This window comes from Actinia tenebrosa, unplaced genomic scaffold, assembly GCF_029948245.1.
Source record: "Actinia tenebrosa isolate PJP-AT-01 unplaced genomic scaffold, QUT_ActTen_1.0 PGA_scaffold4__44_contigs__length_22323623, whole genome shotgun sequence".
In the NCBI taxonomy this organism is placed as follows: Eukaryota; Metazoa; Cnidaria; class Anthozoa; order Actiniaria; family Actiniidae; genus Actinia; species Actinia tenebrosa.
Genome location: NW_028292581.1, coordinates 6,367,655 through 6,381,789, shown reverse-complemented (window position 1 = coordinate 6,381,789; position 14,135 = coordinate 6,367,655). Strand labels below are relative to the sequence as shown.

Here is a 14,135-nt window from a genome sequence, read left to right as displayed (position 1 = left end):
TCAAACAGGGTTGCTCCTGTTTCAGAGAATATAAAAGTATGTCGGGAAAACTTTATAAATACCAAAGATTGTAAGAATATCACGATGTGAGGGATGTGAGACCGCGCAAAGATGTACAGGGAACTCTTGACGTTCATTGCCCTGATTTGTATAAATGTTCTTGGTTTTAGGGTCACAGGTGAGTGTTAACAGTTAATTGAGCAGAGAACATCAGTGGTCAAACTCAGTTGATTCCATTGAACAGTCGAGATTTTTTCTTTTTCTTTTATCCTGACTCGGCTATTAGGACTTTTCGATCCCTTTTTAGAAGATTCTCATTAACTTCACCCATTCCAATGGTTATATTTAGAGTTTTCATCGCTACCTCTTTCAACCCGCCGACATGACTGAGTGGTTCATTGCATACCATGCCATTACTTTCTTCACTTACTGGTTGCAAAACATCAAACATTTCTACCTTTTAGTGGGTAAAGTTGGACTCGTGGGTTTATCTTACTAGCATCATTGACCATTGAAATACAATTAGCGTTTTTGCATGTACACACCAAATCCATGAAAAAGTACCAATAGCTATTTAGTGTTAAATGAATGACAGACACCCAAGGGTTTAATAGTATTTTTAGTACTATTTAGTTCATCTACTTTTAACAGATTTACTGTATGCATTTTATAAAATCGTTGAACTACGTACAACAAACGCATTAGAGAGTGTTTTAAATCCGTCTGTCTCAGTAATATTACATTGATTACTGCCAAAGCCAGACTCCTAAACTCCTAAAGGCTCTTTTGAATAACATGGTTCATGGAAAAATTTCTTTTCAAGGTGTGGCAATTGGAAATCCTCGTCGGTCTTCCTACTGGGATCCGTCAAGGTTCGTTCCTCTCAGCCACCTAATGCCAGGTGGTCAAGGCGTGACATATCTGAGCGACCTCACCCAGAATTTAGCGGACGATATGAGCTCTCAGATAGCACTCGGTGGCCAACAGGTTAGCGCTGTTGGGCAAGCGATTGAGAACCATGAAGATGCTAAAAGTGAAGAGATTCAGCACGTGTCTGATATTGTAGACTCGAATTATAAATCAACGGCTGTGGATAATGAAGAGGAAGAACAAGAAATAAATGAAGGAGATGGATATGAGGAAAATGAGGCCGAATACTGATAGGGCTTGCTTGCATGGAAGCTGTCAGCCACTTGGTTGCGCACGCATTTACTCTGGGTTAGCCTAATTCCAGCGTCAAAATATTTAAAAACAAAAGTGAAGTGAGTCAAGAGTGAATTACGTAAAACAATAATGTTTTAAAATTTCACGGACTTTCACTGGAATGCATGAATACACAAAAAAGCCAGGCTAATCCTGAGCAACAGAGAGCTCGTAACTAGAGTGTACCATAGGTTTTCGAAAACTGTCACAAACACAAGAGACTTGGGGACAGGTTTATTTGCGGATTGTTGTGGTAGTAGGGTCTGATGAGTATCTATAATATACATATTGTACATATACTACTGAGATACGTTGCCTAAAATATGAAAACAGCAGACCCTCAACCTGGCAACTGTCTTGTTGAAAAATGTGGATTTTTTGTCTCTTAATGGCGTCCATGCAGCTTTCCTATGTATTTACAGATAAATACAATTAACAAGTAAGAAGTTTGAGTGAACAAAATTATGATTTATGGCAAACTTTAATGAAATATTCTTTTCTTGCGAACGCAGTTTTAATGACCTAATTCAGTCTGTACTATTTTAAAAATACTTAATTTTAAATTTTGAAGAAGTCAAGCCTTTATCTATAAATTATTATAGAATGTATTCTATTCGAGTCGTTAAATGTTATTCTCATTACGAAGATCGGTCTTGTGAACATACCAAGTCAGTATTGAAATGTTGTTCCATATCTGACCATCGGTCATTTCCTTGATTATACTAGAGTATCTGTGGAACAGTATATGATCGCGTGCATACCGCATATCCATGAAAAACTTTGTAATAAAATGGAACAAATTTGCACAATTTAGTAAGTTCAGTAGACCGTGGACCTACAAACCTTTACACTAATTTGTACAATTTTGTTAGTTGACTTTTTCAAGGATATATGGTATGCACTCCATAGAATTCTATTTAGCACTAGTTTGTACTAAATAACACTGATGAAACAGTTAATAGAAAACGATAGATTGACTACAACAATTGCTCTATTTTGTAATATTTAAAACAAAATAGATCTAATACTGTTTCACGGATTAGGTCCAACTGAGCCTGTACGAGTTCTAGTCCATAATAGGAATCCCACAGTGTGATGAGGCGAGGCCATGTGGGTCCCCCTCCCACAATTGTAATATTTTCTAATGGCAACAATAAGAGATGTGACTTCAATCATCTCCCCCTTCTTACTAATCTTCCTCCAGCTGTTTTGCCTTGAGCCTCGTCACCATGAAGAGGGCACGTTTCTTTATATTTTCGTTTTCATCATCGACCAAATCCTCGAGTACACGATGAAGACCTGCCACTTGAAGGTCCCTTGCAAAATAGTCTGAAAAGAAGTAAATTGATGATTATGAAGTGTAATTCGGGAAAATATAAACTTTATTTGGAATATATATTTAATTTTTGGTGGAGAACGAGCAATGCATGGCTTCCTGCAACCCGGCTGAAAAGCCGAGCACAGGTAACTCTTATTTATAGCTTCGTTTCATTGGAATATAAGAAGGTAAGCTGTAGAAGCAAGAAGTCGCGTGGAAGGGGAAAATATGTAATCTATTTGTAATATGTTTTTAGTTTTTTTGGTCGAGAAGTCGCATACCACCTGAAAAGCCAAGCACATGTTACTCTCAATAGGTGGTATTTCTACTTCCTTTGAACCTTTTTCATTCCGATGCGGAGAAGTTACCAGATCATGTTACCTACCTTTGGTCGAGAGTGCTTCTAAGTACGCCAAAGAATTATAACATGACTGGGGATTGAGCTTTCTTTCTTTGATGAGTTTGATAAGAGTTTGTGTAAGGCCGGTCTCGCGAAGTTTAGGGTAAAAATCCGCTGCAATAAAAAAGAACCCGTAAAAAAATCTTAAGATAGATGTCGTTGTCGGGTTCAAAAAATAGAACAAAAAAACTCACACACAGGCAAAAACCATGTTATTGAACCCGTAAGACAACCTCTGAGCTGATCTAAGTCAGGGCACGGCTAACTCGCGTATCGAACCCTGTAAAAAACCTCTGGGCTGATCTAAGTCGGGGCACGACTAACTCACAGATCGATCTAGGAATAAAACCAAAGCCCCCTATGGTGAGAGGCGAGTACGCTACCACTACATCGAATAGAAGAGCGTTATGTCAAGTAAATTGTCTAAGAGGGCATGAAGGCAATACCTGGAGTTTCGTTAGGGGATGTCTAGATATATAGCCAAGATCACTACTCACGTTTGACAAACGAGACAAGAATAGTCATTGCAATAAGAGCCTCGTTCTGAACAACGAGTCTGGATGACGTCACGATCTCGGCAATTTGTGGTAAACCACCACTGGTTATCATCTTATGGCTGATTTCTGGAACAAAAAATGATACAGTTTTAATGGAATTAATATTGGATAGAACATGGCTCAGGTAGCGATAGCGGACTGGTATGCGGGAGGTCGGGGATTCAAATCCCGGACCAAAAAGAACGCGCAGTCTCTGTAATTAATCCAGAAATTGTTAGAGTTTTAAGTGGTTCTTACCTTGAGAGCTTCCGTACTTGACGATAAGAGCTAAAAGTCTACAGCTTTCAATTCTGACCTCTTCGTTGCCAGTACTTTTACTCAAACGAATCAGAACTTCAAGCTGGCCCTTTGTGTTCACAATCTTGTTGGCTGTAGTCTCTGTATATAAAACGAGCACTAGTTAGGGACAATGCCAAAACATTGGAAGTCCAAAATAGGGACCCCCGATTTTATTGATTTAGGTGGTGGGTACAGGAAAATACCCCCTCTGATGAAATGTTCGATACTGGGTGTCATTAGTTGCTATTTCCATACACAAATACGTTTACTCATCAGCATACATGTAAACAGACGGTACATTCACGTCTGCGATTCTACTTTTAGTTTTGGAGATATCATTATTATCTGTATAGTTATGTACAGGGCCCTTCTGGATACCAGCTTTTAGCTGAAGGGGCCACTCTGTTAAAATAAAGTTTCCATAACCATATTTGAGGACAAAACGGCAGGATTTCACTTACAGAGGTGGTGGCTACATGGGTAACCCCACCCCTCCCCTCTAAATCGGGTCCTGAGAGATTATAATCGATTTGATCTTATCTCTTATATGAATACGGCTTTGTTGGAAGAAGGCAAGAACACGTCTGCACACCCGAGCACTAAACATTAACGGCCATTTTGTGGACATCGAGAAAACATTTGCGCAAGTGTGGAAAAAGAGCATAGTGTGGAAAAAGAGTAGATCTGAATCTATTCGTGAAACGGTGGAAACCTCTCTGGAGTCCGCGCCTCACACTCACACTCATCCTCAACCAAACAAGCATGGGGCAAGAAGTGTAAACAAGATAAGAATCATCAAGGAAGTTTTGGGATTGTTTTAATCAAAAAATATGCTTTTTGGAATTGGAAGGTGCGCATCACTTTACTGTTGGTATTTGAGAATGTTTTGAACATGAAATGAGGCTATTTAACCCTGAATGAATGAGTCTGTAATCAAGGAACAGAAAGGGTTTTTATGAATTCGAAAAAGGTGTATCGAAAAAGGTGTATCGAAAAACAGGTTTTTAAATGTACGATTGGCTTTGACTGTGAGATTTTTGTTGAACGAATGGTGTCACGTGATCCGTACCTGCTGCAGATTTGACCGTTTCTTCTTTGCCTGACAAAAACGAAAAGTCGCGAAATTAAAAACATTCTATTGTGGAATTTCATGAATAATCGAGAATAATGAATATACGACGAAGTTTAAGAAAAAGAGCGAAACAATTTTTGGTTTTTGTCAAATGTGTGGTATGATTATACATAATATGTCAAATATCTCATGATGTTTTCATGTTTAAAAAGGAAGATGTGAAAGCAAGATTAATCGAAATTACAGACTTTATCTCATGCACATGTAAAGCATGTAAGTATGAGTCGCACCTTAACAAACATGACCCTCATGTAACCATGACAACTCGCCTAATCTGATGACATCAAGCAGATGGTCGAAAATGACTGAAGCCAAAAGTACGAAAATGAAAGATGTGAATTCCATAATGTTCACTCAGGTGTTCTTCAAATGGGACCGTTTTTGACCGGGTTTACGAAGGGCTCGAGCCGGATACCATGGGATGATGAGCTGAAAAGTAACGTTTAATGTTTGCTGTAAGTCTGATAAAAACGTGACTAAAAATGAGCAAAGGAACAGGATAACGCTGGAACATCACATGTTAAAAAAACATCTAGTAATATGTATATGTTGAATGAACGTTGAACTCCACAGACGATGAGTAAATGTTTGCTGTAAAGTAAGCAACCATTTGTGGCTGTTTTGCTATAAGTAAGGGTTTTATGGGCGTCATTGGGCTACGTCGACGATAGGGCGGCCATCTTGGATCGCAAGGCATTATGGGGCGTCCAGGGGAGCAAATACAGCTTTGTTACAGTAATGATGACGCTTGTTATTAACAGCTGCCCACAAGGGAATACAACAAAAGATGAAATAAGACGGCATATTGATAACCTTTATCCATAAAAGAAAAACAAACACACGAAACTCTATATATTTATCGTCGTATTTGTTTTGTTTTGACCCATGGCAAGATTGCCGCCGTATCGTCGAAGTAGTTCATTTGATCATATATAATGATGTAACAACACATCGTACGCCGAGAATACCGTAAGGAATAATATATAGGGATATGGTATTGAAGAAAGTTTGTGTTTCATGAGGGTAAAAAAGAAAGACCATTTATGACGGGCTACAGTCCGTAACAAAAGTTCTATACCTAGTAAATGAATGCAGTCTGAATATTGGTATTTAAGATATACAATATATACTATCCAACCACCATGCAATGTTCTATATACAGTGGTTTCTCTATTCAAAACGGTCACCCCTTATCAACCGGAACCCTTCATTAAATAGACAGCTACACGAGTCTCAACTTTCACTTCAACTTTTTTTCCCCTATATTAACAGTAAAACAAACCTCCATTTAACAGACACCTCTATTGGTTAAAGTATCTCACAATACACGTACCTCTGTTTATCTATTCATCAAAGAAACATATCTGGGCTGCTTAAAGCCGCGCATTAGCATAATTAGATTATGGGATCGACATCTTTTTTTTCAAACGTACAGGGTACATCAGGTGAACTAGTATACTATATACTATTGAACTAGTATATCTGTACTTACTCGGAACCGCCATTAATGCACACATTGTTCCCAACACTTTGGTCAATACCAGTGGTGACTGTGACGAGAGCTGGGCAAGACACGCTTCCAGACAGCTGTCATTTAGAAGGATGGGTTTGTTGACGACTACGGGATGGACAAATGAATAACACTTTAGTTAGTCACTCTACTTTACCACGACAAATTATCAGTTTGGAATCTTCACTTAGTACTTACGCGGGAGAGCTAGATTTTTTAGGGCCCCAAAAATTGCCTGTACGTGTTTAAATGGCTCCTGAAGTGGAAATCAGTTATATTAATGCACCGTATGCACCCCAACTCATCCCATAAGTCATTGCGCACTGACAAAGAGAATGTCACTGACCACGCCATAATTCCAGCACCCCAACTCATCCCATAATTCTTTGAGTAACGACAAAAAGAAAGTTACTAAAGAGAACATAATCCTAGCACCCCAAAACGTCCCATAAGTCACAGCACATTGAAAAAAGTAAGTCGCTGGCCATTTTCATTTTTCCAACACCCCATTTCTACCCACGATTTGCATCGAAATGTGGCAACCAATGTGAATAACTATTGTTCTCACCGACTAGCACGGGGAAACATAAAAGCGTTTTCACATGTATGAAAGGCTTGTCAGTCACTAGTAAATAGTTATTCAAATTAGTCGCGATACTTGGATTCAATGTATAATCAAACTTATTGGTAGGACTACTTTGAACTTACCAATGAAGGTAAGATGATTTTAAACAAGCCGTGCGTGCAAACTAACTGCTTATGAAATAGTTTATGAATGATGTTAGCATTCTTACCGGTCGTTGTTTGGCTAGTGGTAATAAATTCAATAGTTCTTTATGGACACCCATCTGTACGAGCTTGATACAATTGTCATCTGCAGCAAAAACAATGTTGTCAACTAAATTATCCATCCAAACCAGAAACAAAAAGAATCCATGCAATCCGGCTTTGTCCGGTTTTTTTGTTTTTTGTTTTGTTTGTTTGTTTGTTTTGTTTTTTGTTTTTGCTTTATTCAGTTTTATCTTTACCTGATCTTCCAAAGTTTCCTACTGCAAGCGATCCAGAGATTTCTAAATGCTTGTTTCTGGACGACAACCACTTGATACATTCTTTAACGACGATCCCATCGCCATTCTGGAACAACCGCTTCATGCATTCATCTAACAACGTCAAAGAGGATTTCAAATATGAATGAATACATCATTAATAATAAAAAAAAAAAAAAAATACATCAAACAAACTCACTTCACATGTGGCGACCGCAGGGCTCGAACCAGCGACCCGACGCGTTGGCCTCACAGCGGTTAACGACGATGCGTTAGCAGCGTCCGCCACCCATGCTACCCATAAGGTGAATTTATCTGGCACGGTTTGTTCAAGGGAAAATTCAAACTCACCATCAGTAAGAATAGTAACTATCATATCTGCTGCTGTTTCAAGTCGATATTTCATACTCTCTTCCTCCTCACGGCCTTTGCACGAGGCAATCACGTGAACAAGGGTTTCAGTACATCCTGCATTCACCATCTCTTTCTTCATAATATCTATAGGAAAAAACAAGGCAAAAAAAACCAGTTACAGTCTATATATATATATATTTTAAATAACGCTTGAAAAAAAAATGTGTTACCATCATTCATGACTAAAGGGTTGAGGGCCTCTAGAAGAAGGTAGGAGAGTTCCTCGTCGCGATAGTCTTCTTTTAATGCACTTAACAGCACAGAAGGTCCACCACTTTCCTTGAAACTCTCCTTGCCATTAGCTGTAACAACATAATATAAATGTTAATTTAATCATTTGTTTTGATTTTTGTCTATTACAACAGTCATTTTCAGTGGCGACGCGGATTTGGTGATATGGTGCAAGATTTCACCTTTTCTAAGCAGGATAGAGTCAACATGACTCTCAAGAGATCCCCTTTGCTTCTCCTACTGGAATTGAGAGTTCCTCCAGTCTTTCTATTTTATTTCCTCCCTCCTCAAAAGTTACCCATGCGTTTCAATGATTTATATGCCTTAGAAATAATAATGACAATAACAGTGATGATATAGATCCTGCTGCTGCTGCTTATGATGGTAATCAGTGAGTCTTAGGTGATATTGGATAGTGATATGATAACTGTTGATGTTACCTGTATTCATTAGCTCCGAGATAGCAGAGACAGCCATCCTACAGAGAACAGGGTTGCTATGGATACTCTTGTGAGCAAGACCCAAGAGATGAGGCATGGCTCCACAGTTGACTAAATCTGCAGCAAGCTCCTCTGGAAATGAGAACAACTGAAGACATTATCATCAATTCCCCTCTTAATTAACACTAATGAAAAGTGCTTCTTCAGCTATTAACAAAAACTGGGTACGTTCATTTTGATCTTTAGTAGTTACATTCTCTTGTTTCTGTTTTGCTTTTTTTTAGCTTTGCTTTCCTTTAATCATTTAATTTTGCAAGGAATTTCAAAATAGAGAAATGAAATTAATATTCATATATATGCTTATAGCCGACATATAAAAACGCAGACATTATAAAAAATCAGACATTAACATGTTAATACATCAACATGTTGTCAATGGGTAAGTTTTTTTGTAATTGAATAATAAAGAAAAAATAGTAATAAATACTTGCTAGTAAATAGTTAATAATAGGTATATATAGGTATATAACTGAGACTGCCTCTTACCATCATCAGTTGCTAGATTGAGCACACATCCACATATCACAACATCCATTCGGTTGTCCTTTGTTGCATCGTAATTCTGGTTTAGGAATTCTAGCTTACGTACAATGTCATCTGCACCATTAGCACCAAGAAGAGATTTACGACCAAGTTCTATTCAATCAATCAATCAAACAATCAATCAACCAAGCAGTCAATAATAGTCAATCAGTCATGCAATTTGCCTTTCGCCTACTCAATCACTTAATTACCGTAAATCCTCTATTTAGCCCCCGTTTGAGGGAGGGCTTATTGGAGAGGGGGGGCTTAATTGAGAGGGGGGGCTTATTGATTTAGTCGAAACGCAGTATGTAATATTATCATATGACCCGTACGGCCCTGCTCGCGCGCTCTAATAAAACCATTGGAAAAAGTCACGTGATGGGGGCCGGACGGGTTGACGTAAGCGGGCCGGAGAAACCCATCCGGCCCTGCTCGAATCCGCGCGCTTTCTTTTTCTTAATTATTTTTATTTTCGTGAGGGTCATATGATAAAATGCTTATTGACTGAGTTAGGTCGGGCCGTACTGGAAAATATTTGGCTCGAGGTCATGTCGTACGGACCGAGCGCAGCCAAATATTTTCCCGTACGGCCCTCCCACTCAGTCAATAAGTACATATGATTGTAACTCAGGATTAAACAGAAGCATTACTATTGACCGTCTCGCATAATCTGTAGTGATGTACATGGCATTTTTATTATTTGATTCACGTGTTAGTCTATCAAGTATAATTTACGATTATTGTGAATAGCAAAAACCAAAACACGGTAACATTAACAAAGCAAGCTGAAAAGAAATGTTCTGAACAACCAAGACTTTAATAAATCACCTTTAATCAGTACACGTGATTCTTTAGTTGTGAAAGGGGGGGGGCTAAAAAGAGAGGGGGGGCTTAATAAGTTTCTTCCTTTAAAAAGGGGGGGCTTATTAGAGAGGGGGGGCTTATTTGAGAGGGGGGGCTAAATAGAGGATTTACAGTACTCCAAACAAAACTTGTAAATATATTCTCTACTGAATTATCAGTGAATGAAATCTAATATTCAATAGCAAAAGGGAAGAAATTATGATGGCCTAAAGAATTTATCAACAAGTATTTTCCATTGACTGTAAGCAATGACAAAAAATTAATTACCATTTTTTAGTATTGTAATTAATTTTAATCCATGGCTATTTCTTACTCACCATTGTTGTAGCATATGTTTCCAATGGAGCGCAAGGTATGTAACACTACATTCTGATCTTCATGCTCTAAGTGATCCAGAGCTATTGCTATCCAGCCTGCATCCACACAGAAATCACGCACCTCATCTGTAATTCAATATATATATATTTATTAATTTTATTATAATTTTATTAACCACATTCTTAATCAATAAATTTTTTCGGCATTCAATACTAGCATATTCCAAACCAATTTGTCAAACTGTCCAAACCATCCAAACTGCCATTCAATTGGCAATCAATCCTTTGCTTTCTGGTGATGCTTGTCAGGGGAAAAGAAACTACTTCAAAATAACAATAATGCTGCCAATAACACATAAGATCATTCCTTAAAAGGATTTTGATTCCACTGTTCCTTCCCATCATGCTTTGCAGCCTCATGTGTATATCTAAAAATACTAGTGCCTTGTAGGATATTCCATATTACGGTATGCCACTAAAAATCATTGCATAACTGGTATTCTTGACATACATGTTAGCTGACTACAACAAAGCATTCCTTATTAGCTTTCCTTGTTAGATCAACCAACATGGGAGCTGTTTCATTGTTATTTAAATCTCAAGGGATTTTGAGTCAATACATGTATTTGCACTCCAAGAACAATTGACTACCAACCTGATTTTGCCAGTTCTGCTAACAGATCAAAGACTTTAGCCTTGTCAGGCTCGTTCTCAAGATAAAGAAGGGTTTTCTTGAGTGACTCTAGTACAGTTTGAATTGTCGTAACAATCAGTGCCTCTGAAACCATAACAACATTTATTACCTCAGATCAGTAGTGTTCTCTATTTTTCTTGACATTTTGACATTTTAATTTAAAACACACTTCACTTCGAAATAAGCAGATAAAGGTCTTTTAAAATGCCCAAATTTACCATAGGTATCCCAATTATGAAAATCTGTGAAAAGTACAATGAGGCTAATAGTTCTTTTTCAAGATGCAGGGCTGTCAACCCCCGAGATATTAAAATCTGGAGAATTGATAGGGAAGGGAGATGACGTCACAGCGCGTCAAAAAGTGCGCGAAAAGACGTCTTTCACTTTGTAACATTTGATGTGATTGGTTTATTTCTGACCAATCAGATTATCGCTTATGTTACAATGGCTTGCTTGCAAGAACAGTTAATAATTAGGCATTTCCAGGCAAGAGTGAGCTATGGAAAACACATATAAAACAATGAAATTTTGTTTTGACATTAAAATGAAAGAAAACTTGGAAGTTTCTCATAGCTCAGGAGCAGGAAAATAACTTTTTGAAAAGAAAAGCTCACTTCAGACAAAATCTTTTCTTCAAGGGTTTTAGAAATTGGCCATAACTTTTTTTTCCCCAAAGGTCTCATATGTATAAATGCTGCCTGAAAATGTCTTGCTTTCATCTCTACCGCCTGTAATATTATGAAAGGCACTCAGGTGCAACTTTTAGGATCCAGGATTTAACACCTAGGAAGCCATTATATATAGTTTCCTCTTTAAACTACAGTGCCTCAAACTATAAACTATAATAAAAGGTTCAATACTAAAATCAATGAGCCTGAATCCTTAAATACACTGCATGTTATGGTTGACCTTTTGCAATCATTAGGTACCAATAATGTTTTATCAATATATTTGTCTGTCAGCATACTTAGTCAGTCAGACACAACAATGGACTTCATGTACCACATTTTAGGACTTAAATGTAATCACTGATTGAATTTATAACACCATAGTGTAATTGCATTAATTAATCAAAGTATTAGTTAGCACAAAGCAGTTACACAATTAGGTTAAATACAATTAATTTCAATATTACATTACAAATAGAACAAATGTATTTCATATTAAATCATAAGAAAAGTCACTATGGCAACAAGTTCATAAGTTCTTCTAGAAGGTTCCAATTATGGCCTGTTTACAGGTTTGGCTATACCTTGCACGTATATCTATTTTTAACTCATATGAATGTCGATCATATCGCACAAGACAATTTATTTTCCTAATTAGAATGTATTGGAACATTCTAGACCCAACAATATACTGGCAGTATGCCACCATTAGTGCATTTTAATAACATTATATACCAATATCTAACACAAATAAAAAATTTAATATCAAAGATACTTCGCTCACGCTATAACAACATTTGTCATAACTCTTTTAATCTTATTTGGTTTGATTTGGTTTGTATATAGAGAGAGAGAACTAGCTACAGATATCGAGGGAGTGGTTTAGAGTTATAAATTAAGTTTCATTTTTTATACTGTTCAGTGTATCTGGGCAGAATTTCATAATATCATACTGAAAATTACCACAAAAATAATAAAAATCCACGACCAAAAGTAACATCCTATCACGATTACTTTTATTATAAAATGAAATTATTCAAAATTAAGGATAAATACCTTGTTTACTTTTCAATAATTTGAAGATGGCATCCTTCGACGCGTCGTCTATGTGGCCTTTCTCTTTTGCAATGTCGTTCAGGTTCTGGAAGTGTTCGAGCAGTTCGCTGTCCATAATGGAGAACGGTGATTTTATACCAACCAATCTGTCAAGTGTTAGCGCCCATCGAGGGAGATCAGACCGAATGAATGAGAGGTAGTCAGCAGATCTTGTTCAGTCGTGCACATAAATTTATTCGAAACTCCCTCAAAATATCATGTCCAGGACCGCTCGGCCTATGCACCACAGAAAACCCGTAAAATTCAGGCAGAGAGCAAAAAAGCTTTTCAGGCTACATTAATCTACGCTCAATATTTCTACTCTCCTACTTTCTTTTGTAACGCGTTTTCATTTCTTAATATCTATAAGAATGATTAAAGTAATCTTTACTTTGGTTTGGTTACGAGTTAGCTTGAAGATCTGTGGCGACTTCCCGCGAAGTTTTCTTGACTATAAGGGTTAATCCCTCGCTCTCAAAATGAAAGTGCGAAAATCTTGGACTCAAAAGGGATTAATTAAGACAATACTTTGAGTTACGAAATAATGCCTTAAGTTTTAATATGCTCTTTAACTCAATTTCCGATTAACCTCCGATCCCCATTTGTTCGGATCATCCAAAAGATTTTCGTTTTTCCATTACTTCATCCTACCTCCTTTTACCAGCCACATATCTGGGACATGCTCTTTATAAGCGAAATTGGTGGATCGGAGGTATTGTTGAAAGTTTTATTGCATTTTAATAAGTCAGTAATGATGAAAAGGTAAATTATTTTATATAAATTATTAATTATAAATTATAAATTATTAATTATAATTATAAATTATAAATTATTTTAATAAGTCAGTGAGAAAAATCCAATATTTGTAGGTATCTGATGATTGAAAAGGAACGTGTGAATGACTTCATGTCATGGCGAGGGAGGACGATGACAATACGATCAGGAAAACCAGAAGCTCTCTCGCTCCAGTGCTTCTCGGACGAAGGTTTCTTTTCCTCGCTCCTCACTGGACCTGAGTAGGGGAGAAAGCGTTGCGTGACGACACTGAAAGCGGCTGTGGGGGAGACTTCACTGGACCGAGAGAGCCTCTGGAATACAGGGTAACCGAATGTCAGTGTTTTAGAGAGTTCAAAACCAAATTTATGGATACCTTGAAACGACCTATGGGCTGGTCAAAGTCAGGGCAGGGCTAACTCGCAAGGAACGAATTGGAATTTATAGAGTCTAGGGAGAGAGGCCTAGGGATCCCAAACCCAAGAATGGACTATTTTCTGTAAAACCGGAAACAAAGAATCTTGTTTTCGGTTTTTGATTGCCCCAGAGCCTTTCGCGCTTTACTTTAAGCTGGCTAGCAAAAGCCCAGGCTCTGGGAACGAGAATGC

The 14,135-nt window shown here is 37.6% G+C and overlaps 2 protein-coding genes across 3 annotated transcripts; one reads left to right on the top strand and one right to left on the bottom strand.

The window, feature by feature from the left end:
- The first annotated feature begins 4 nt into the window (after nucleotides 1-4).
- LOC116288098 (uncharacterized) lies at nucleotides 5-2,567 on the top strand. The gene is made up of 2 exons (XM_031694834.2): nucleotides 5-178; nucleotides 824-2,567. The coding sequence occupies exons 1-2, from the start codon at nucleotides 112-114 to the stop codon at nucleotides 1,159-1,161; spliced, it is 405 nt and encodes a 134-aa protein (XP_031550694.1). The 5' UTR covers nucleotides 5-111; the 3' UTR covers nucleotides 1,162-2,567.
- On the bottom strand, nucleotides 1,666-12,971 carry LOC116288099 (rap1 GTPase-GDP dissociation stimulator 1). 2 transcript variants are annotated; one of them, XM_031694835.2, is made up of 16 exons: nucleotides 12,715-12,971; nucleotides 10,952-11,074; nucleotides 10,297-10,422; nucleotides 9,077-9,226; nucleotides 8,531-8,662; nucleotides 8,030-8,161; nucleotides 7,797-7,943; nucleotides 7,428-7,559; nucleotides 7,194-7,273; nucleotides 6,598-6,655; nucleotides 6,382-6,507; nucleotides 4,827-4,856; nucleotides 3,716-3,856; nucleotides 3,419-3,544; nucleotides 2,907-3,035; nucleotides 1,666-2,532 (listed from the first exon to the last, which is right to left on the bottom strand). In XM_031694835.2, the coding sequence occupies exons 1-16, from the start codon at nucleotides 12,827-12,829 to the stop codon at nucleotides 2,393-2,395; spliced, it is 1,887 nt and encodes a 628-aa protein (XP_031550695.2). In that variant the 5' UTR covers nucleotides 12,830-12,971; the 3' UTR covers nucleotides 1,666-2,392. The 2 variants fall into 2 exon arrangements, with proteins under 2 accessions (XP_031550695.2, XP_031550696.2); XM_031694836.2 differs by lacking the exon at nucleotides 4,827-4,856 and having other exon boundaries at nucleotides 12,715-12,970.
- Nucleotides 12,972-14,135: the final 1,164 nt, after the last annotated feature.

What these genes read in the sequence shown, in the direction of transcription:
- LOC116288098 (XM_031694834.2), top strand. Translation starts at nt 112, where the DNA reads ATGTACAGGGAACTCTTGACGTTCATTGCCCTGATTTGTATAAATGTT. An exon ending in TCTTGGTTTTAGGGTCACAG is followed by an intron (nt 179 to 823) that starts GTGAGTGTTAAC and finishes TTTCTTTTCAAG; the next exon opens with GTGTGGCAATTGGAAATCCT.
- LOC116288099 (XM_031694835.2), bottom strand. Translation starts at nt 12,829, where the DNA reads ATGGACAGCGAACTGCTCGAACACTTCCAGAACCTGAACGACATTGCA. An exon ending in CTCGGAGCTAATGAATACAG is followed by an intron (nt 8,162 to 8,530) that starts GTAACATCAACA and finishes ATGTTGTTACAG; the next exon opens with CTAATGGCAAGGAGAGTTTC. An exon ending in AGGAAACTTTGGAAGATCAG is followed by an intron (nt 7,274 to 7,427) that starts GTAAAGATAAAA and finishes TTTTTGCTGCAG; the next exon opens with ATGACAATTGTATCAAGCTC.